This window comes from Epargyreus clarus, unplaced genomic scaffold, assembly GCF_041222505.1.
Source record: "Epargyreus clarus isolate Ecla_fem2 unplaced genomic scaffold, WU_Ecla_fem_2.2 ptg000005l, whole genome shotgun sequence".
In the NCBI taxonomy this organism is placed as follows: domain Eukaryota; kingdom Metazoa; phylum Arthropoda; class Insecta; order Lepidoptera; family Hesperiidae; genus Epargyreus; species Epargyreus clarus.
In genome coordinates, this window is record NW_027332213.1 from 14,931,125 (window position 1) to 14,956,336 (window position 25,212).

The following is a 25,212-nucleotide window of genomic DNA, read 5'->3' on the forward strand; positions in this document are numbered from 1 at the left end:
TTAAGGAATTATTTTTTACTATTTTGAAATTGCACAAACTGTACAATTTATGTAGTTCTAAACATTTTTCCAGCCGGACGCGACAATCCTGATCGACGTACCCCCAACCCAGGACTCAGGGGAGCAGGAGATCGAGAAGCGGTACACACCTGAGCTGATGCTGCAGCTCCACGAAGCCAAGTCAGACGCGCTGCTCCTCTACACAGAGTACTGTTCGAAAGCCGCTGATGACCTGAGGAGTTTCTTCAGGAATATCACCACCCTAGCACAGAGTACGCTGAGTTCTGCTGACTATACTCTTCGAAGTAGTCCTGTGAGTATTTTTGGACTATTATTTTTAAATGGTAACTTCCTTTGTGGATTGACTTCCAAGGCACCACCAGCACACCTGGTTCTGCCTGATAAGACCAAGGTTAAGCGTTATGATCCGATTCGAAGAGTATAGAATATTGAAAGAGCAAATTAGCAGTCCAACTGATGGTAAGTGGCTACCGCGCATGGACATCTGTATTCAACCAAAATAAGATAAAAGTCCTACCTGAGGTTGGTTGCGTTGCTTCCCTAAGAAAATAGAACGCCTCGGATAAGTGTCTTCCTTACCACATCCTTCAAAGGGGAACACAGCAGCGCTTAACATTGCTGTTATTAGTCGTGGCAGTGTTGCCTGCATCCAGACAGTCAAACCACAAAGGGTTTTACCTTTAAAAGAAGTTTAGTTACCATTTATAAATATACTGTGGCATAAATATTTTTAAGGGCAAGGGTTGTTCCCTACTGATTAAACCTATTGAAGCTATTAACGTTATTTAAAACTGGATCATAAGAATGCGATTCTATCTAGAACATTATCAGTAGTAGTTAATTAGCATTAAAAGGCTGACAGTAGGTATTTCGTTTTACATTCCTTAAGCGTATTATGTGGCCATGAGTAAAATATATGGCGTGAAAAAGAAATTCCTCCTAAAAAGATCTCCAAAATGAATTAATATATAGGGCAGTTACGCAGCCTTTGAACTAAATGGACGAAAAAATGAAATGAATCTTAATGAAACTCTTCACATTTTTTATAAGATGAGAATAGCAAACGAGCATGCAGTCCGCCATATGGTAAGAGGCTACTGACGCTCAAGGACATCGGTAAACAACCCTAGATAAGATTAGATTTCTACCTGAGGTCTATGCTGGTCTATACTGACTAAGCTGGATGCCGCGGATGTCTCCCTTACCACACTCTTCAAACCAGAACATAGCAGCGCTTGACTCTGCTGTTATTCGGCAAAAATAGGTGTGGCGTTCTTGCTGCCGGATTCGAACTAGAGAGGGTTCTACCAACTTTAATTCTCACGTGTTAGTAGCCAATGAGTAAGCAGCCTAAAATTTTGTTAAAGTGTCTTAAATGAGAGCTTGGAAGTCTATATGTATAATCAGTTTGTCCATAATCTATACTAACACTAACTTAATTCGCAAATTCACTTATAAGAATTTGCACTACGTTTTACCTCAAAGTTTTGCGCACTATTGACAAATTAAAGGTGCATCAGAATTGCATCTAATGTAATTGGAGTCAAGGGCCAAATTTGTCATTAGAGATTGGCACTAACACTATTTACGTTCAGATAAAATTGAGTGCAACGGATCAGAACTGCGTAGATCTGACTAGTGACTAGTGATGTGCTTTAACCGTGTAAATAATACTTTGACGTTAGTGGATAAGATTATTACAATAATTAGAGGTTGGCATTATTAAATTAAGATAAAATGGAGTGCAACGGATCAGAACTGCGTAGATTTAACTAGTGACTAGTAATGTGCTTTAACGTGCGAATATTGTTTTGACGATAGTGCATAATATTATTTATTAGAGGTTGGCATTAAAATCAAGCTGAGATAAAATTTAGTGCAACGGATCAGAACTGCGCAAGATTCGCTTAGTGACTAGTAATGTAGTTTGGCCGTGCGAATATTATTAAAGGTGTAGAACCCTTTGTGGTTCGACTCCGGCGGCACCACCGCCGCACCTATTTCTGCCTCATAACAGCAGTGTTACGCGCTGCTGTGTTCTGGTTTAAAGGATGTGGCTAGATACTTTTCCGAGGCGTTCTAGCTTAGTCCTCAGGGTAGCGGCGCATCTGTGGCTGACCTCAGGTAGGAATATCTAATCCTATCTGGGGTTGATTACTGATGTCCACGGGTGGTAGTAGCACTTACCATCAGGTGGACTGCATGCTCGTCTACTAATCTGGTATTAAAAAAAGATAAATAATTTTGACCATAGAAGATAACATTATTGGTATTAAAATTAGGTTCATATAAAACTGAGTGCATTGATGTCGCATGGGCGTTGCCAAGGGGAGCAAAAAACAGCTGCAAGAGATTCAAAAACTGTCTTACACATCGGATTTCCACCTTTTGGCGTCGTAAAGGGGTCAGTTCCAACACCCTAAAATTGCAACCCCCATACACCAACTGGCCCCTTCTCGCGATAATACATATAGTATACTTTGTTGGTGTAAATTAATAATAAATTAATAAATATAATAAATAATTATATTAAAGATTAGCAAAACATTTTGAGTAGAGATAAGGCATTGGCACCAGAACTACGTCGAGATAAAACTAAATGCAACAGATCAAACTATATAGCGTGCGAATATTATTTTCGACTGGGAGATAAGATTGGCATTAAGACTGTTTACGTTAAGATATCATTGAGTGAAGACGATTGAAATTCAAAGCGCCTGTGCGTCTGCCGTCGTTAGATTCGTGGTCGTTAGATTTAACTAGTGATGTGCCTGTTCGAAATTAGCTTTTCATTCGTTGGTATATAAAACAATTAATTATTTATTGTGTACATAGGTGACAAAACGTATATTTTTTAATGAATGTGATGAATTAAATGTTTTCATATCACATTAAACAATGATTAAATGCTCGTATTATTAGTTAAATCTTATTATACCTCTCAAATCAGGCAGCTGCTTTGTTTTGTTTCGTTGTTTTAAGGTAGAATTCAAATTTTTGGGATGCCCATAGCCCGGTGTCGCTCCCACGTCGTCGGGTATCTTATGAAGGTTTAACCCTCGTAAACAAAAAAGCGAGATGATTGCGTGCTTATCTTTCTGTGTCTAAGGCATTTACGACATTTTTTATGTTTAACGATATAAAACGTTTCTAACGGTTATAGCTAATTTACAAAATAAACTACATATATTAATTGCTATAATAAAAATAACTTAAAAATAAATACTAAAATTAAATAACAAAAATAAATAATAATATAGTCCCATCACTAACACACGTGAGTTACTAGGTCAGGTGCATTCCTCCGCATGCACGCATAATGCCGCACGCGTATCTGATGCAGCCACATGTTCTGATTATGCACCATGCTATATCTGCATGCATGCTTGCACGTAGTGCGATTCGCTTCCGTGTTGGAACTAGTTCACTTATATGTTTTTGGGGGAGGAGAATAGGGTTACCATATTGGTTTTGTAGGGCCGTTGATCGGATCTTTCGGGGAGAGTGGAGAGAGTATTATAGGAGCTTTGTTTTTCCGCGATTTCTGTCACTGTGTACTTTTAAAGGAAGGCATTTTATAATCGCAATCGGTTGTCTAAAATTACGACAGGGGAAGAGAGACCTCAAAGGGTTCTACCACATTAAAAGACTTTGGAGACGGTCAATCCATTACTGACCCATTGTTGGGCATAGATCCCAGAGTGACAGGGGACAGGGGTTTTTTTTAAACTTTCAACGTGCAGAATTCCTTTAAATTGTTTTCCTTCATCGTTTGACTAAGTATTCGTTTTGAATACATAACTTTGTAATATTGGGAGTTCAAATAAGTTTCGGGGTTTCGAACCGATCGAGACAACGATGTTTTAACTATTAGACTATCACTACTTTTATTACTGTTGACGACCCGCGTGGCGGAGCGGTTACCATACCGGTCTGACGCGCAGAGGGTCCCGGGTTCGATCCCCGGCCAGACAGATATCTAAATGATGAATTTAGATTTCTGTATCTGGGTCTGGGTGTTTGTGTATTCGTCTATGTGTGTGTCCATGGCACCCACGACACAGGGAATCCTAGTGTGGGGCTGTGAGTGTAGAAAGTGTGTGTGTGTGTGTGTGTACTGTAAAACACTAACCAACACGAAATCGGAATTAACTACGACAGAGCTATTAACGTATAATCTATTCGTGTGTGATCATTAAATAGTATATTTCAATCGATCTCGTGCCAAAGGGCGCAGTAGTGTAGTATGTCTGCAATTTTTAATTTTCATGCCAAATCTGGAGGCACGGCAGTGCCTCCGCCAAGTCGAGCCAAAAGAAGCGGCACGGCCGTACCATCCTTTTCCCGAAGCAATTCGGCCCATTTATATTTTGCGGAATTTGGAGATTTATGAAACAAGGAAATAGGTTATATTGTTTTATAATAAGATACAAACGATACAGGAGTAGAAATCGAGCTAGCAGTCCACCTAATAGTAAGGGTATTGATCTAACCCATATATTTAGACAGGATAGCTACATGAGGTCGACCACAGATACATTGCTCCTGAGGACTAAGTTGGAACGTCTAGAATACATATATACTTGTAACATAATAAGTATTCATCAACAACCCATTACTGTCCCACTGCTGGGCACGGGTCTCCTCTCATTATGGAAGGCTTAGGCCATAGTCCACCGCGCTGGCCAAGTGCGTATTGGTAGACTTCACATACCTGTGAGATTATTTTTTATAAATCTCTCAGATATGCAGGTTTCCTCACGATGTTTTCCTTCACCGTTTAGCAAGTGATAATTAATTTCTAATACGCACATAACTTTGAAAAATCAGAGGTGTCTGCCTAGGATTTGAACCGCGGACTCCTCCATCGTGAGGCCGAATTTCTTAACCACTAGGCTATCACTGCTTTACATAAACATAACAAGTAATATGCCTCTTTAATGAACTATTAATGATCTTAATAAACATTTCTCAACAATAATGAAAGGACTTTGATGTGCCACTTAAGAAGCTTTAATATGGATCAAATGGATGTATTAATCCCGATTAATTATTGAGATGATACAGATGCTCATTAGAGGACTTATACAACTCCTTAGAACGCAAGGAAACACTTATAACTTTTCTATTTATAACGTTGGTTTAAACTAGGCAAATGATGGGCGTTGATTCGTTTTTTTTTTTTTTAAATACCAATGTTATTAAGGTTTGAATCTAGAGAAGTTATATGTGGACTCTACTACAAATTGTCTTGCACACGTGTTTTTCCGAGAAGACCACCTTACCTTTATTTTTGTATCACAAACAGTTTTTTCATGCCACGCGTGTTAACGCCCTCACGTGCTTCTCAATCCTACTTTTACAAATCCTACTTGCTCATATAAATTAATTCGCTGCACAGTCTTTGCGACCAGTGTGCATGTACGTACGTTACGATAGGATACAGGTGACGTGTGTGCGTGAGTAACACGCGCGACACGATAAGCTCCCCACTAGCATATAGGACTGTCTTCCACACAGATCCTGCAGGGCCACCCTACGTTAAGTCTATTATTGTCCTGTCCGTGACTCTCAGTTTCGTTCAAGGGTGAGTCGCTAATTTGAACGGCTAACTATGTAACCAGCCGTTTGATGGGTACAGCTGCCAACACAAATTAATATTAGTCGCATACATGTCATATGTCTTGTTATTAGATTTAACAAAATATTTCCATTAAAACCAATCAATAAGCAATATTTGCCTGTTCGTGTATTTTGTGCAATTATCCATGTATGTGATTTGCTGTGCTTGGAGGGTGTGGTAAGGTATCTCCTTCACTTAAACTATACAGGGGTAAGTTCGAACATCTCGGACAAGTACATCTCCCTTACCAGACGCTTTAAACCGGAACGTGGTTGAAATAACCAGAACCGTGGTTGAAATAACCAAAGCAGTAGTTAAAATAACCGCAGCTGAACTCAGTAGTTATTTTGCAAGCTCTATCCTCTTCTATTCTACTAATCTCGCACTGAAATAAAGGACAATATGTAAATAACATAACCTTATGAATCGCTTAAAAATAAATAAATATTAATAGGTATAGCTATAAATCCTCCCACAGCCTTATGTGCAAGGTGATAATACTAAACGTTATGATGACATTCATCAATTTTATGTACCTAATACTTCTTGATTTGCACTTCACTTGAAGCGAAGGTTTATAGGTACTTAAAGTTTTCATAGTTATATCTGGAATAAAGCTTACACACATATGACATTTTTTTAAGATAATCTGATGGTAAGGTAAGTAATTCATCTGATATTAAGTGATAATGCCGCCAGGTTACCACTTTTGTGATTAACTCTTAATAAAGTTGGAGTCCTATCTGAGATCGGCTTTACAAACCTTTTTAATTGAGGACTAAGTTAGAAGGCGTTGGATGTCTCTCCCTTACCACACCCTTCAAAATAGAACACAGCCCTTAACACTTGTTATTAAACAGAAATGGGTGTGTTAGTGGTGTCTCCGGAATCGAACCATGAAAGGTTCTACTTTTAAAATTCAAGTTTAATTGTTACCTTACAATCAAGAACAGTCTGTAAAAAATATTTATAGTAATCTTTATTATTTTATAATATAGGTAGGAGTTTTAGACGTGCATGCAGTCCAACTGGCGGTAAGTGGCTACTGCCGCCCATAGACATCTGTAATTAACCCCAGATAGGATTAGATATTTCGACCTGAGGTCGGCCACAGATGCGCCGCTACCCCTGAGGACTAAGCTGGAACGCCTCGGAAAAGTATGTCTTCCTTGCCACACCCAAACCAGAACACAACAGCGCTTTACACTGCTGTTATTAGGCAGGTGTGGCGGTGGTGCCGCCGGTGTCGAACCACAAAGGGTTCTTACAACTCAACAAGCTCGTTACTAATACTCAATTTATCCAAATATTGCCTACAAAAGATCATAATTTGACAATCTCTAGTAGGTACGTAGGAGTTGTCAAATATCGATCTTTCGTAGTCAAATCATTGGATAGACTGATTTTATTAATTACGGACGTAAGTCGCGAGTTTTGTGAGCATCATACAGACAAGATTTTCTTATGCGTTACACGTAATTATACATTTTTAAACGCTGTTAAAAAAATAAGACAGCGTGCAAGGTCGTAACCACATATAAGCAAATATTTTGAAGGTGGTAGAACCCTTTGTGGTTCGACTCCGGTGGTACCACCGCCACACCTATTTCTGCTTCTTAACAGCTGTGTTGAACGTTGTTCTGGTTTGAAGGGTGTGGTAAGGAAGACATGGTTCCGAGGCGTTCCTTAGTCATCTGGGGGTAGCGGCGTACCTGTGGCCGACTCCAGGTAGAAATATCTAATCCTATCTGGGATTGATTACAGATGTCCATGGGCGGTAGTAGCCACTTACCATCAGACCAAAATATGTTTTTATTTTTTTTATAATATAAGAGTAGCAGACGAGACGTAGCCTACCTGAGGTCGGCCACAGATGCGCCGCTACCCCTGAGGACTAAGCTGTAACGCCTCGGAAAAATCTGTCTCCCTTACCACACCCTTCAAACCGGTACACAGCAGCGCCTAACACTGCTGTTATTAGGCAGAAATAGGTGTGGCGGTGGTGCCGCCGGACTCGAACCACAAAGGGTTCTACCACCTTCATATGCATTATATCCTTCATATTTTCTTATGCGTTACAAGTTAATTTTAAACGCCGTCAAAAAATAAGACAGCATGCAAGGTTAGCATATATTTATTAAACAATAATGCAATAAACCATGCACGTAAACTGCAAGGTTGCATCTTATTACTGCTACTTTTATTACTTCCTAGCTTTTCAGTGAAACGTTAGTGTTAATTGGCTGTTAAAAGTCTTTGTTGTGTAAATAAACTGGGGTTTCTTTTATCGACCCCGTGTGATGTTTCACATTAGTCACTGCAATATTTAGAATACTAGAATACTTAAATCTATACGGAACAAAACGTAATCTTCTGAGAGTGCCATAACCAAAGGGTAAAAACGGAATCCTATTACTATTACTATTAAGCTGTCTGTCCCTCTGTAACATGCGGTGAATCGTAATAGATAGACATTTAATTTTTTTACGGTATTTGTAGTTAACAACAACCCATTACTATCCCACTGCTGGGTACGGGTATCCTCCCATAATAAGAAGGATTAGGCCATAGTCCACCGCGCTGGTCAAGTGCGTATTGGTAGACTTCACATACCTTTGAGGTTTTTTTTTATAAATTTCTCAGGTATGCAGGTTTCCTCACGATGTTTTTCTTCACCGTTTAGCAAGTAATAATTAATTTCTAATACGCACATAACTTTGAAAATCAGAGGTGCATGCCTGGGATTTGAACCTCGGACCCCTCGATCGAGAGGCCGAGTTTCTTAACATTAGGCTATCATTGCTTTAACTGTATTTGTAGTAGTAAATAAAAAAGGTTGAAAGTAAATGGGAACTGTCATACAAGAAACCGCTATTTTTCAGCGTTTTACGCTTTATCTATTGAACTGAAATTGGTAGACAGTTCAAATTTTCATAATTTATTTACTTATATATAACAAATACTAAATATTAGAAATAAATAACAACTTGATGGTACGAACCATGCGAGTTCGAACGCATTTCGCTAATTATTTTTACTCGCTTCTGTCATTACCTTGCAAAACGTAATCATAGTTTTTATGTCCACACTTTCTTCTATGAGATCATCTTTCGTATCGCCAATATATTTAATCGACATACAAGTTCCGTTTTATTTAATTTAGTATAGTTTCCAGCTGACGACCGTGACGGCTTGGTTAATCTCAGTTGGCTCTGACTTCACCCATATTTTGTTTTGCTGCCAAGTTTACTGTCAATTTTAGACAATTTTAGGGATTATCTCAACCTACGGGAGGTTATCGTTAAATGTAATTTGCTTCATATCTCAGGCCCGATATTAATAATTAATCTATTCAATGGAATACATTACATATAATTTAAGCAGGCAGAAATTGTCAAATTTCGATTAGCAGTAGCAGTAGGACAGTAATGGGTAGACGACGAAGATTATTGATTATTCATGGATGTTTTTGATTCCAGAGTAACTGCCGCAATGCCTTCCAAACTAAGGTCCATAAGATCGAGGTGGACGCCCACAAAGCAGCAACCTTCACTACAGAGAACCATCATAAGTTCCTTCTCGGGCACATGATCGTCTTCCGAATGCATCTGAACAAGGTACAGTTGAACTTCAACCACCCTACTTGTGTTAGCTACTGTTATTTTCTGAAAAAATATTAATTTATAAAAGGGCGATTTTATGGCCTGTAGTTTTCCTTCCAATTTTTTCCTTTATATATCAAATAACGAAAGGTTCTAACTTTAAAGAAGCTTACTCATCATTATTGTTATTTTGTTTCCAGAGTGAAGAATACATCAAGAAATGTGAAAGGACAATACGAACCTGTGGAGTACCTTGTGAGGTAAGAATATATTATTTTTCTTTTTATCTTTTAATATGGAGTCTATCATACACTCCACGTGATTAAAAATTGTCGTTCTCATGGTCTTTGAAATATTTATTATTTTTCTTGGGGTGGTTTAGAATAAATAGTTTGTAAAATTTGTACGCTACGAAGCTCGTGCATACCGGTCTAGAAAGAACTTAAGTTTACGGCGATCCAGTCAAGCGTTTAGCATAGACAAGAAAAGAGAGATTCATTAAAGAGGAGGACTGCTTTTGGTTTTTTTTGCGGACAAAGGAGAATGCCCATTCTTGGTACTGATTTTTGTCATGCGTCAAAATGAAAGTAATATTAAAATTATTCATGGGCATTGTCCTTTCACAGATAATTATTTCAGGAAACTTTGGATAGGTGATGATAGTATAATGATGACAATTGTGACACGATTGAGCACATCCAACTCTTACTATTTTAATTTTTTGACTTCTATTCCAGACTTTATCGAAAGTGGTACGCTGGCGGCGTCTAGCGCTAAACGAAATAAATCGCGTGCGAGACGACATCGAGCACTCCCGGAAGGCCTATAAAGACCTGATAGTCCACGCTTTCCGTAGACTCAACCATCTTCGGAAACACGTGAACACCAAACTTCAAATTGCTGCGGAGAAGCTGCAGTCTTGCACCCAGGATCCCTATCAGCATGATGAACCGAAATAAGGGTTAGATTAGATGATTGAGTTTAATAATTGATTTGAAAATGGACTCCAGGTTTGGATAATCAATCTAGGAAGCTGAGCAACATCGGAAATTTTAGATGGGTGATCGCTAGTGGCCAAATGAGTGTCTCGGAGGGCACAATACGTTAATTGGTAACTAAGTAAATTCAAAAACGTTCTAGCCTTGCAGTATCATACTCATACTTTATACGATTTTCATAGAAATGAAAAGATTTTTATTTGTTTTTTTATTGAGTATACCTAAACTTAATTTAGATCACTATAATGATATTTTAATTATGTCCATATATATATATTTTTACTTTTGCAGTATACCTAGGTATCTAATTTTAGCATCTTATCTTGTGATCTTATCACATGAAATGTTCGTTGCTGGGCAGATGATAGCTGAATAACATTGAGGCACTTTTTCCCTTGTGTAGCCATTTTTGTACGGATATTTTTATTCAGACTTGAAGTCCATTGAATACGTCAATAAGTTTTTTGAAATTGTGGTGCCATAAATATATAAGTTAGTTGTAAATTAAAATATAGTACAAAGTGTTATTCGTCATTAAGATTTACTTCAAATTGTTGCCACAAGAAGCAAAAAATGAAATTACTGCTGTAATAGGTTTTTAATTGTACCATGTATAATTTGATTTGATAAAGATTGTAATCATAAATGGCGATAAATGTGGGAGACCTTTCGTGTTGCTACTCCTGCGGCACCACCTCTTATTTCTGCTAATAGATAATAGTAGTGTTAAGCGCTGTTGTGTTCTGGTTTGCAGGGTGTGGTAAGGGAGACATGTTTTCCCGACGCGTTCCAGCTTAGGGGTAGCAAGGCGTCTGTAGCCAATCTCAAGTAGAACTCCAATGTAATCTGGGGTTGATTATAGGCACATGTACAGGCAGTAGCCTCTTACCATCAGGTGGACTGCAAGCTCATTTGCTACTTAACGATAAAAAATTCACGACTTTTCTATTTGCCTCTCGCTCATTCACCATAATGTGTGAGCGAGAAAAATACACAAAATCTGCCATTTTAGCCTACAATCCTTATGGAATCAAGTTATAACAATTATATTACTATTTCAGACAAATACCGTAATGGCTAATGCAGTTTTGATGACTCTAATTATAAAGTATTTTTAAAAACAATCACTGTCAATTACGTATTAAAAATCGTTAAAAATATACATTTGTACATGCTTATAGTTTTAGTAATGCATAGGGTACCTAAAACTCAGATAAATATAATGTGTAAAATGAAATGAAAAAATGAAAAAATATATGATGGTATAATGGTGCTGAAGGGTGGTTTCATAAGGTACTATTCTGTAATTCGAACACGAATTCGAATCATCCATTGAAATGTAAATTGTCTGATAAAGGCAGAGGCGGCGTATGGCCCCAGCGGACCTCGCGCCCCTAGCGGTCAACGAAAAAAGAGGTCGCCGGAATGGAATCCATCACTGAAATCTATGTGACATTTGTGTAGCGACTTCATGTCACGTCGGGGTCACCACATTGGCAAAGGGAGATCTCCCGCCGGGCTAGGTGATCATGCCCGGGGAGCGCCGTGCTCCGACAGTCTCAGTTCGGAGCTTGTATATATACAAGATGTTTAGAAAACTTCAATAGCGTGATTCAGCAGCGCTATCTCTTAACAAGTAGCGGGAAGTCGCTACAATTTGTAATTTTATAAAATCAAATCAACTTTTTAGACTAGGGGCCCCCGTTCCACTTTCCGCCCTGGGCCTCGAATGACTTTAGTCCGCCACTGTTTACATTGTATTGTGGCAGAGGGTCCCGCAAAATGAATTTTGCTCACATAGCATTTAGGTGGTAGAACCCTTTGTGGTTCGACTCCGGCGGCACCACCACCACACCTATTTCTGCCTTATAACAGCAGTGTTAAGCGCTGCTGTGTTCCGTTTTGAAGGGTGTGGTAAGGTAAGTATACTTTCAATACAGGAGTTCAATTGACAACTGACACTGCAACTAGAAATAACAAAAGTTTAATGGGTACCTATTTTTGGTTCAATGGAATTAAAATTCAATTTTTTTTATTAATTTTGCACCAAACCTTTTTTAACAAATTTAGCGGTCAAATTGTATTTTTGATAAAGCAATTATACAGTAAGTTTCATTGTTAATGTAAGTACACGAAAAAGTTGTGTTTGTATCGTCATAGTTATTTTTAAGAAATATTTTTTCCAGTGAAAATAAGTAGTTTTTTTAATTGGCATGAATTTCACTTACTTGTAAGTTAGGTATCAAATAAACGTTAGGGCCAAGGGCCGAGATACATTAAAGCGGTGCGATGCGGAATCGCAACGCAACGTTGAGCGTTGTGACGTAGCGTAAAGCTTAGAGCACATTAGTGCGCTTTTCGCTGAGCGTTTGGAAAATAGGGCTAAGAGATACTTGCTATATTCAAAAGGCCCTTTTGAAAAGGGCCATTCATTCCACGTTGCACACCATTATTTGTTGTTTCCGCTGCCACGGTCTCGATTTTGTTCTGCCGAGATTGCCGGCGTCTTTGTAAACGACATGGCAGCGTAACCGCGAAAAACTGCGGTTCTTAAATTTTGAAACAATGCAATTATTTCGTGGCCACAGGTGACGGCGGCTGAAAATCGCTAAATGATTTCTCACTCAGAAGACCATTTTCAAATAAATACACGTTAGAACAACGGGCGCGTTGACGACAGCCCGCGATTTCGTCGCTGCTTTTAGCGGTGCGGCACCGCACCGCTTTATGTGTATCGACCCTTATTTACATACTTATTAACATCGTACTTAGTGCTACTGTGATAGATATAATTATATTAAATTATCTTAATATAATTATAAAATTATATTAAATTATGTTGTCAAATTAATCACGTAGGTTATGCATGGAGTACAATTACAGTTTTGTTAACATATTGTATTATTGTTGTTAATTTTATTATGACTATTAATTAATGTAACGATGAATTATTTTTGTAATAAAAAATTAACATTTTATTATCGTCTTTTATTTCTGTTTTGATCTACTTGTATCTATCATTAACGTAATATTTAGATAATCCACACTATTTCTATCGTAAGGTACTCGTAGTTCTTATTTACAGTGAGACCACTTACCGTCAAGTGTACGGCATACCCGTTTGGTACTATCTTATATATAAAATTCTCGTGTCACAATGTTAGTTACCGTTCTCCTCCGAAACGGCTTTACCGATTTTCACCATATTTTATATGCATATTCAGTAGGTCTGAGAAACGGCTACTATCTATTTTTCATACCCCTAATTGATAAGGGTTGTTAACCCTTAACGTTTTTTATTTATAAGGCAACACAATGTTTGCCGGGTCAGCTAGTAATCTTATAAAAAAACATACTTTTAAATCGCATACCAAACCAGCGATAAAGAAATACCGTTGAATGGTAAGTTAATTTGATATGCTTAAATTATTCATACACATAAGTTCATTCTTTTAGTAAATAAAATTAAATGTGCGTAACTTTTTAAATATTTAATTAAAAAATAACCTTTTGAAAAAATAAATTTACCTATTTGCTATGAGAATTTACTTTCTGAATTATTCAATTAATGTTTTAAGAATCCCTATATTACCTATAATGCAATATAATTATTTTATACTACAGCCACATCGATGAGGGACGAAGGAAGTTCACACTACTTCACAGACATTGAGTTTGCCTGCGTTATTTGTCATGCTGCTCGTCTTGCCCAGCGATCCATGTTATGCCGGTTTTGTCCGATTCAAATGAATGTGAATGTTTCTGGCAGGGGAGTGTGTGGCTGCTAGGGCATTATGTACCTTGTCCTTGTGGTTTCGGGACCAGAATAGGGCTACGGTATCCCTTGTCTGTCGTAAGAGGCGAATAAAAGGGGCTTCCGGGGTTGCGGGCGGCAAGAGTGGGAGGTCAAACCACCCGGTAAGCGACCCCGGGAAGGGCGGTGGTATGTATGGTCGCATACCGTCGTACACACCAGACGGTGTGGCGAGCGTCAAGCTCACCTGGGCAGAGCCCGACGGGGCAACGCGCTAAGAGGACTCCGGTTGCGTTCCTTTGGAGATCCCGGAGCCCTCTACGCAGCGCCGAGGACGGCTACCGGGGGGGTTTTAGTGCGGTAAAAATCACACATAACGTTGCGTCACTCCCACGGCGCTGGGTACCTTTTGAAGGTTTCCCCCTCGTAAACAAAAAAGGGCATTATGTATCTATATTAATATGTGATAGCGTGTCTCGAAAACTTAGTTTCAACTTAGTCGTGAGGTTGAGCAACGCACCTACTACCGTCTTCATGTTTGAGTCCTTCTTAAGCCTGGAATTGATTACATATGGCAGTCAGTGGATTATAAGTTATTAGCCATTAGCCGCAAAAAACGAACCTAAAAATCTGCCGCCCTATGCTCAAATCTCTCGACCTGTTCGTAAATCTGACAATAACGAAAGTGATCAATTACTATCAGATGGACTGCAGAGTAGGTTCAAATCAAATCAAATTATTTATTTTGCTTAATATTGGTAAATTCAGCTGTTAGGTATAATGAAATTGTCCTCTATATTCCACCTCTTAGAGGTATGTAAAATATAAACATAAAACTAATTGTAAAGTTTAACCAATTGTCATTGAATAAAATTATACAAACATAGCATTATTAATAAATTAAATTACTTCACCATGTACATTATATTCGAATAATGTTACTTCATATTATAAAATTAAGTTATGGAAATTAATTATTTTGATATCTAGTCAGTTTAAGTCAAGAAAATAGAAGATCCATGAACCTGACCAATCATTAGAACTGATTATAGAAAACAAACAGATAACTGCATGTGATATGATTAGATCATGCTAAGGTTATCGTTGTATTTGTTAAGTAGGGTCAGCATACAAATTGATGATTTTAATTATTAATTTATTAATAAAAAATATTGTTATTTATTACTAGTAATATTATTTTAATTATTTAATATTGTATTTACAGAAATAAGTACCTACATAGTGATTTCAATTAGAATAATAAAAAAAATCGATAAAATTAAATATAAAATCATGCATGCATCAAAATCGACTTCGAAATTATAAATATAGTTTAAAAAAACTAAAGTACACGCTTTTATAGAAATCAAACTACAAAATATAAAAATTTTAATGAATAATTGTATTAACAACAAAAAAAATATATTTAATTGTAAAAAAAGCGTGGGGTGCTTTTGAAAATATTAAAGTGTTGGTCCTACTGCTCATGTCTGTCTGTCTAGATTTGGCAATTCACGGCCAACATGTATTATATATTCATATAAGTATTGGAAATATTCTTAAAGTATGCAACATATTAATTCACCATAACAGTCTTACGCGCAGAGGTTCTGAGTTCAATCCCCGGCCAGACAGATACCTAAATGATGAAGTTAGTTATCTGTTCTAGGTCTGGGGGTTTGTGTATTTCTCTATGTATGTTTATGACACCCACGACACAAGGAATCCTATGAGTGTAGAAAGAATATTTTATTAATTTAACATTTATGTACACGCAAAATAAAATACAGGAGAGCTCTTAGGAACACACTTGCACAAAGGTACTGCTTATTTCTCTAAGAAATATCTACCAGCATATTTTTTTGCAAACTGTACCTTTAATCTTGACTTAGATCAATGCTTAGTACTTATGCATTTATTACATATTTAGTTTCTACAAGTTTACAAGTGGACGTCGTGTGGTGCATCATAGTTTTCAAAAATGTTACTTCGATGCTATATTGTTTCCGGGTTGCTAGCAGTCTTTTGGATTGTAAAAAGTGAAGAAGTGAGTATTTTTCCTTTTCGTTAAGGTCAAACTAAAACCGACTATTTGATAACTATGCTTTTCGCCATTAAAATTGCCAAAAAATGTTATTTCAAGTTATCAAGGTTATCAACAATCATTTTTTTATTATTTACGAATCCCTCAGAAGATTTCGGGTTCATTCTCTGGCCAGACATTTTTTTTTACATATAGAAATAGCAATAGCATGCACTCTACTGATTGTAAATTGCTACAATTAACCCACGTGGGATTGGATTCTTATCTGTGATTGGACACAGATGCGTTTCTATTCCTAAGGACTAAATCGGAACGACTTGTATAAGGTCTCTTACCACACCATTCACTGTAACACAGAAAGGTTCTAAACGACTTCTTATTTTAGTTATTAGACAAAATCTACATCTTCAAACAGCTTTTTTATAATATACGAGAAGCAGACGAGCATGCAGTCCATTTGACGGTGAGTGGCTACTGCCGTCCATAGACATCTGTAATAAAACCCAGATAGGATTAGATATTCTTACCTGAGGTTGGCCAGAGATGCGCTACTGAGGACTAAGCTGGAATGCCTCGGAAAAGTATGCCTCTCTTACCACACCTTTCAAACCAGAACACACCAGCGTTCAACACTGCTGTTATGAGGCAGAAATAGGTGTGGCGGTGCCGCCGGAGTCGAACCACAAAGGGTTCTACCATCTTCACCACCACCACTACCACTTTAAGTATGTTACAGCTAACCACAAACAATGTAGGCGAGTTGCTCGTTACATACGAGAGTTACATCAACGCATCCCTCACCATGGACAAGACTGACCGGGAGCTGATGAGCACCTGGACCGCGGAGTTTCAGGTGAAGCAGGTCAACGTCACCTCGCACTACCGCCTGGACATGACCCGGCATAGGGAACACAGTTACAAAGGAAAGAAGACTAATCCGAAGGTATTGTTTCGATGTTTTTGAGTGGCTTTTTTGGGGTATTGTGGGCAGCAATAGTCTGGATCGGGTTCAATACTAAGAAATGGTAATGGTATAGACATGAAGTTGATGTCAATTGATTACTGTCCCGCTATTGGATCGGGTATCCTACCAGGGTGAGAGGTTTTAGGCTATAGGTAGTTTACCGTAATGGCCTTTAACAAATTGGTAGATTATACTCTTACTGTAGTAAGTAGTATTTTTTTCTCTATTTATTCCCAAATGTTAATAGTCTACCTTCGCGAAAAACTTCTAAAGAAATTCTGGAAAGAAAATCAACACCTAACCAACCAACAACATCCAAATAATTTCTATGAACATCAGACCTTATTTTTTAAAGATTAGTTGATAATTTATGATTAGAATTCGTTTTTGGATTTTAAAAATGTGCTTGATATGATCTCAACCGAGAAACATAGGTACTTAGACGAGGAATTCGTATTTACGAGTTCACACAAACATTCTACTAGGTGGGAATTAATTACTTACATATCTGGAGTGTCCGTCATCTGACTGCATTTTTATTAGTAGGTACTATATAAAAGTAAGTTTATATTCACAGTGGAAGGACTGTCTATCTCTACACCACACTGAAATAAAGAGATCCAAGGCTTCATACTTTGCGAAAGAAAGTGAGTGCCTGACCACCGCTAACTCTGCAGGCAAGGATAAAGTGCAGACTATACATCAAATGGAGAAAGAGGTGATTATTATTGATGTTATACTTCTTTTTGGGCGAATTGGAAAAATGATGACTTTTAGCATAAACAACTTGAAACGACACTAGTTGGCTAACAATATTGTAAGTTTGTAGAAAAGGCTACAAGTAATTAAAATTACTTTGCTGGTAAATTTTTAGGAACATGATATTTGACGATACGATACGTCGTGTCGTATCAATTTATATATTTTTTGTTTTATGATAGTTTGCCTTCTTGCGTGTATATTTATGATAATTGACCATTTTCTTTTTAAAAAAGTGTGGCTATCAAAGTGCACGTGCAAGAAATGAAACTATTACAAAACAAAATAAAAAAATGAACATGGCATATGTATAAATTTATAATTATTAAATATTATTTTAAGGAAACTATATAATGGAACTGTCAGTAAAATGAATAAACTATTTGATTTGATTTGAACTTCCCAGCTTAACTGTAACAAACGCTTTCTAGTTTCTTTCCATTTCTCTAATATATTTTTTTCAGATTCGGAAATGGCGAAAAAGCTACAGATATCTGTCAAATATGTGTAACAGTAACAATCCGAATGATCAAGACGCGGCCGGCCTATGCTTAGTCCAAAATGTAAGTTTAATATTATTACCTATGTATAATTAAATAATTAAATTTGTACATCGTCAACCCATTACTCTCCCACTGCTGGGTACGATTCTCCTCTACGCTTGAAAATGGTTAGGGAATAGTCCACCGCGCTGGCCATGTCTATTGGTAGACTTCACATACCTTTGGCAATTGTTTGGGATAAAAAGTTTCTTGGGCGACTGTAGCCACTTGCCATTAAGAGGAATGTATGCTCGTTCGCTACTTCTACATTATAAACAAAAAATCTTATTTTTTCAGATAAAAAGAGACAATTACGACATAGTTTTCCAAAGGCTGTTATTGTTGAAGCTGGACGCCATTGAGAATTACCTGTTGCAACTGAATAATGCTTTATTTGACCTGGAAGAATGCCTTAAAATTAACCTTTCGGAATTCCTGGATAAGACCAGGAACATTATGACGACATTAAATGAATGTTATGATAAAACTAACAGGAACAAAGATGAAAAATAAACGAGTTTATGGTGGTCGTGTCATAAAGTTAATGTTGTAGAAAAATAGGTCTGGATCAGAATTATATATCAAATATCGGTTAATAGTGTTATATGTTTTTATAGTTGTCACCATAGATTAGTAAAGATTACTCACTCCTAACAAGAAAATGTACCCAGTTTTGAGAATTGAAATAGTTGCGTAAAAAAGTTTTGCCACGTCTCCGTGCTAAAATGTCCCTAAAATATTTGAAATAATTATTTATTTATTACGTAAATTACGCAGTATTAGTTATTTATTCGTAAATTTTCTCTAAAAATGTTTTTATTTGTCAAGAATTCAAAAAAAGAACATACTAATAAGCAGTTTGTGGCTTCATTCAATTCCAAGGCGGCGAAGTATCTTTACTAATCTATGGTTGTCACACACACAGACGCACACAACGTTAACGCATGCAAACATTTTCTTGTATAAATGTATACCGGAACTAACATAATGATTTAATATATTACGTATATTTTATATATATAGAAGTAGTATACAAATGAAACTAAAAATGTATTTGTTGTACAAAAATAGAGAGTTTATTTCATTTTTGAATTCGTAGAAAAAATTACAAAATTGATAATTTTGTTTGAAGAGTCCAAAAATTTGATAAAGATAAATGTGAACCAAAAATTGATAACTATTTGAAGAAAAAATAATCAAATTTTGAAATGTGGTAGGCTTAGATTAATTTATTACTAACGGGCATATACCTTTTCAAAAATATATTTAAACATTAGGTTCTTTTCGTATAATAACTTTTGTACAAATAAACAATACTATGGCAATACAAAACTATAATATCATTAGTTATTTATCATATTATATTAATACTTTCTACATTTGTATAAAAATGTCGGACTAAAATACGCACATTTCCAAAATAAGTATGTCCAAAAAAATATTACATAATTATTTACAATTTTATCGATTATTTAAATAAATATGAGATTCATTTAAACTCCTATTAAAATTAGAGATTACAAAATAAACGGCTAGTTATTACAATATTTTTTAAAACATCTCTAGATAGATATAATATCACATCATTATAAATTGTTACCCATCCATTTTTTTTAATTAATTTTGGTAAATGTTTTTCATCACTTTTTTTAAATAGCATACAGATTACATGTTATCAAAATATAAAAAAAAGAATTTTAAAATAGACAGAATAGTTTTTTTTTTGCTTAAAGGCAAGACAGATATACTCATTGTTCATACGATAAGTTCCAATTTAGCCCTCAGGGACATTAGATGCATACAATTATGAAGTTTATACAAAGATAAAGAATTTTGTAGATAATAAGGTCATATAAATCATAATATCAATACGTCATACGTCAATCATAATTCTAATTTAAATATAATCATTGTAACTAGCCATTTATTTCGCTGCATCAATTTTTAGACAAGCTTGGCATTTACTTAATATTAATATCTTGATTCAAAAATTAATTAATCAATATTTACAAAAGATACTAAAATGGACGTTGCCAACGTATTACAAAAATGACAACCTATTTTTTATCTGTAATGTAGAAATGACATTATAAATGTTACGTCACAAAATGTCTATCATTAATAACACAGTTATTTCTTGTTTTTTCTGTTCCATGGTTATTTCACATAAAATCACTTCAATTGGCACGACACTTTAACACCTGGGGCAGCCTCCACCACGATGCTCCATCTTTTAATATTGTTTTTTTACTTTTATTACACTTCTCTCAGAAAACTCCTTATGTTGTGATTCACTTACTTGATGTGATGATTCACTTAGTACCCGATATTAAGTCCAGTCCTTAGGCCCTGCCACACTGCGTTTAATACGTTGCCAACATGCAATACACTATTTGAACTATATTTACAGGTCCTTTATTTGTAATTTAGAAGAGTATCGCTCTGAAAAATAAAGAAATATAATTATACATTATGCCTGAAATATTGAGCATTAAAGGGTGCCGGAGAGTTTTTGTTTTACTTATGTTTGGTGACATTGGTAGCGGGGGGGATTGAGGTGATTACGTCAGCAATTTTGATTTATTACTTCTCATTAAGAACTTTTTTCTTTTAGAGCATATACCAAAACCATGACGTATTACAGAAAAAAATATTTTGTAAAATTACGCATTACGAATAGAAGAAAGATTTTATTAACTTTCGTTAAGAGGGGTAATAATTATTAAAGCTCTTCTTATGTAATACTAAATTATTCAAAATTACCATCATAGTGAAGCAAGTCCCGCGGGTCTTGGCGGCGGCTCTGGCGTCGCTGGTGACGGCGGCTTGAACGTGCTGCCCTGTAATAATATTTAATATTATTTTGTGTTATGCAATTGAAAATTACATGTCAAAGTATAAAGCTAAGTTTGGTTATGAAGTTAATGTTTGTGAAAAACTGTAGATGTAGGCTGACTTTCATACGAGGCGACTATCTTAATTTCTAGGGATAGCAATGCATGTGTGATCGGAAGTTTATAATGTTCATTCAAGCATGCAGTTCACCTGATGGATACCTGCCATCTGTTTCTGCCTCACAACAGCAGTGTTAAGGACTGCTGTGTTCTGGTTTGAAGGGTTGTCGTAAGGGAGACATACTTATCCGAGGCGTTCCAGTTTAGTCCTCGGGGGTAGTGGCTCCTAGGCGACCGACTTTTGGTAGGAACATCTTATCTATCTGAAGTTGATTATAGATGTCTGTGGATGGTACTATCCACTTACCGTCAGATGGATTGCGTTCTAGTCTGTTACTCGGATATTATTAAAAAAAAATCGGATTAATTCTACTAACATCTAAGTATCAAACTGATTCAAAAAGTACTTTAGATTCGATAAGATACATTACATTAGATAAACAATGTATATAAAGAAGCCAGTGGTATATAAAGAAGTGTATAGTCCGCGCTAAACGTCAAGTCCGTTCTGAAGTTAATGCGCGCAGGTGTCAGTCAGAGAGCTAATGCGGTGGAACACAACTACAAGCATATACTCCGTAGCAACGTAAGGGCACACTAACGCAGCTATGTACTAACCAATAATATCTACAATTTACTATTGCGACGCGCGCGCGACTATTCATTTCTATATTCGGAGCGGACTAGCAGTTTGGCACGGACTCTACCATCTGCAATCAAGCTCGTTTGTTACTTCTATATTATAAAAAGGGTATTGTTAGCTACTACAATGGCGAGTGTACCTGGAAGCCGAGCGCAGCCTCGGCGGGCGAGGGCTCGTCGCCGCCGAGCGTGGCGTAGTCGCCGAAGCGCTCCGCCGCGCCCCGCCCCTGGATCGTCGCGTACGTGTTATCCGCCTATAAAATATAGGAAAAATATATAATGTTTTGATGACTATTATCGGAATAGACACATTTTAAAATCAGTGATTGTTAAAACTAATTGTTTAAACGCAACCTCGTAAAGAAAGGTTCGTATCCAAGCACCTCATTTTTAAAACTTATGAGTTATGGGCGTATTAGAAAATAATTATTATTTGCTATAACGGTCAAGGAAAACATCGCGAGAAAACGTACGTTTTCTCGCGATGTTTTTCTAGGAGTGTAGACTCCTAAAAGTTTCTTGAAAAGAGAAAATTTGTAACTGCTACTACTCTATTTGCACTTTGCTAACACGGTAAACTATGCTCTAAATTCCTCTCTTTCTAAGTGGAAACCCGTAATATTGAGATAATAATGGGTTTACACAAAAATGTAATGAGTATAGGCCATAGCCATGATCAACTCAACTTAATAAAACAATTTAAAAAAATATTTCACTTTATATTTATATACATTTTTATATTATTAAATATATTAAAAAAAATAGTAGGTTTTTAAATTCCACTGCAGTAATTCCATGATACTGTCAAAAAACTTCAAAAAACACACCCTTTAAAAACACTTCAGTCACGGAGACTTATCATTTTGTTTAAAACTCCAAAAAAAAAAAACTACTAACCATGGGCAAATCACTAGCAGGCGGATCAACCTGATCTCCAAACACGTTCATCGTGAGCTCCTGTTCCTCATAGGGTCGTAGCTTGCTCTCCAGCCAGAGTGGGTTCTCTGTGGTACTCAGCTCTTCCAGGATACGTCTCCGCGCCAAGCTGTCGCCCTTCGACGATTGTAGGGACGGTGGGGGGATTACCCTGGAATAAAGGGCAAAGTTAGGCTTAGTTAGCGAAAGCAACTTAACTGTGGTCACCTGAAGGTACCAAAATAGTTGGTGATGCTGTAGAGTCATTACAGTACAATTAACAATTTCTCCATTTTAAAATATTTAATTATTAAGTATTATCATTTTATTTTAGTCAATAAAGTGAACACTGTATATATGATCGCATGAAAAGATCAACAATTATAGCTGCAAACAGATGAGTTATTACCTAACTACTAACATGGCTAAGTTGAAGGAATCGCGACAGCGCCATCTATTGAAAGGGGCAGAACATTGACAGTCACATTAATTTATAATAGTTTCCTTCTATCGCGTATTATATAAATATGTCCTACTTGATACAACTACATGACAATATAATTAAATTTCTTTATACTAAAATACTCAGGAGAGGTACATAGATAAGGATATAGATTTTGTTGTAGAAACTTACCAGTGTTTAAGACAAGCGCATACCACGATGAACGTCACTATACCAGTGAACAACACGATGAGAAGCGCTATGAGAGCCGCTAACGCTGGGTCGAAGCTGTCTGGTGCTGAGAAATAAAGAAATTGTGACGTCAGTAACACATACAGGAGTGTCGTCAGTAGGAGACAAGTGTAACGACAATATAAAATAAGTGTGACGCCATTAACAATACAAATGAAGGTGGTAGAACCCTTTGCGGTTCAACTCTGGCAGCAACACCGCCACACCTATTTCTGCCTAATAATAGTAGTGTTAGGCGCTGCTGTGTTCCGTTTTGAAGGCTGTGGTAAGGGAGACAGACTTTTCAGAGGCGTTCCAGCTTAGTCCTCAGGGGCAGCGGCGCATCTGTGGTCGACCTTAGGTAGGAATATCTAATCCTATCTGGGGTTGATTACAGATGTCCATGGGCGGCAGTAGCCAGTTATCATCAGGTGGAATGCATGCTCGTCTGCTACTCATATATTATAAAAAAAAATGTTAACATAAAAGATTTCAGGTTCAGGGTTCAATTTTTAGGGTCTTTCACGCTGTTATTGCTGTATAAAATTTAGTGTAAAGTTGTTGTATTCGTGCAATGTGGTAACGCGGATATAGTAATACGTGGTATTCCATTTAGTCCTCAAAAGCATAAATGTATCTATGATAGGTTTCAAGTAGGTCTGCTGTTAGTTACTTATGGGTGGCAGCCATGGGCGTAGCTATTCCTTTGTTAATGGGAAGGGATTAAACAGCAATGACGTCATCGAAACCAGTGAAAATAGAAATGAGCTAACAACTTTTTAAAAGATTGTCAGTAAAAAATCAAACTCCCTTTACCAAACATAGATAAAAATCAATCTTAGAAGATATTAATGTTTTTTACCTTTAGAGGTGGCGCTAGCAGCAATGAGAGTTTCCACCCCAAACTCCTGGTAGACGTCCTTCAGCTCGTCGTACTTGGAGTCGATAGTCTCCAGCACCCGCTCTACAGGCAGCACCTGGAGCGTGCCGGGGTCCACCGCGTGCAGGTGAATCTCGCACCTGGGGCGTTCCGGACGTGCAAATATTACATTTTTGAGAGAATATCCATTTTACTTTTTGGAATCAATACAAAATAGTCTTTATTTTCCCATAAATATGGTCGTAAGAGACCTTATTTCACAATTATGAATTGACGCTATTAGAACCAGAGTAGCCTAACTACAAAATACATGATTTACAATATGGAGAAAAGTAAAAGTGTGCAACATTTTTAAATTACGAAAATCCCATTTAGGGGACGGTTTTTACGCATGGTTTCAATATAACTGCCATTTTAACTTATTATACTTATTTTCACGGCAATATGTAATGTCAACTTTCACAAAGATACTTAAGTCAAAATATTTAAGACACATTTACAAAAAAGTTATTATATTAGAAGCTTGTTTGAAGGCAATGAAGTCAAAAAATCTCCATAAATCTTTAGCATCTCTCCCTATCTTGCAAGGATACTAACCAGTCATCATATCTCCTGTCAGCCTGCACCAGAGGTAACCGTCTGCCGGCCACCAGGAGCGCCTGGCCAGCATCAGCGAGTCTCTTCTGGACCCCGGAGACCGGTGCTGAACAGCTCCGGGATACCACCATGCGTATGAGGGATGATCGGTCGATTATCCATAACTGGAAGAAACAAAAAAATTAGGTTATATTTACGACCTATTTAGTTATTGACAATCCGTTTGGCGGAGCGGTATCATATC

At 36.9% G+C, this 25,212-nt stretch overlaps 3 protein-coding genes across 3 annotated transcripts in view; 2 read left to right on the forward strand and 1 right to left on the reverse strand.

The window, feature by feature from the left end:
- LOC140742397 (uncharacterized) overlaps positions 1 to 13,222 on the forward strand; it is a 32,080-nt gene extending 18,858 nt beyond the window's left edge. Inside the window, exons 2-5 of the mRNA XM_073073325.1 lie at positions 74 to 313; positions 9,124 to 9,261; positions 9,447 to 9,506; positions 9,984 to 13,222. Of these exons, the coding sequence (XP_072929426.1) occupies positions 74 to 313; positions 9,124 to 9,261; positions 9,447 to 9,506; positions 9,984 to 10,205 (660 nt within the window). The 3' untranslated portion in view covers positions 10,206 to 13,222. The remainder of the gene's footprint in view (positions 1 to 73; positions 314 to 9,123; positions 9,262 to 9,446; positions 9,507 to 9,983) is intronic.
- A 3,463-nt stretch (positions 13,223 to 16,685) lies between these two features.
- LOC140742399 (uncharacterized) lies at positions 16,686 to 19,204 on the forward strand. Its single transcript, XM_073073327.1, has 4 exons — positions 16,686 to 16,985; positions 17,584 to 17,724; positions 18,230 to 18,328; positions 18,605 to 19,204. The coding sequence occupies exons 1-4, from the start codon at positions 16,770 to 16,772 to the stop codon at positions 18,818 to 18,820; spliced, it is 672 nt and encodes a 223-aa protein (XP_072929428.1). The 5' UTR covers positions 16,686 to 16,769; the 3' UTR covers positions 18,821 to 19,204.
- A 1,411-nt stretch (positions 19,205 to 20,615) lies between these two features.
- LOC140742400 (cadherin-87A) overlaps positions 20,616 to 25,212 on the reverse strand; it is an 81,515-nt gene continuing 76,918 nt past the window's right edge. The window contains exons 31-37 of the mRNA XM_073073328.1: positions 24,969 to 25,132; positions 24,354 to 24,511; positions 23,453 to 23,558; positions 22,801 to 22,990; positions 22,044 to 22,157; positions 21,071 to 21,147; positions 20,616 to 20,749 (exon numbers count right to left, since the gene is read on the reverse strand). Coding sequence (XP_072929429.1) covers positions 21,073 to 21,147; positions 22,044 to 22,157; positions 22,801 to 22,990; positions 23,453 to 23,558; positions 24,354 to 24,511; positions 24,969 to 25,132 — 807 coding nt within the window. The 3' untranslated portion in view covers positions 20,616 to 20,749; positions 21,071 to 21,072. The remainder of the gene's footprint in view (positions 20,750 to 21,070; positions 21,148 to 22,043; positions 22,158 to 22,800; positions 22,991 to 23,452; positions 23,559 to 24,353; positions 24,512 to 24,968; positions 25,133 to 25,212) is intronic.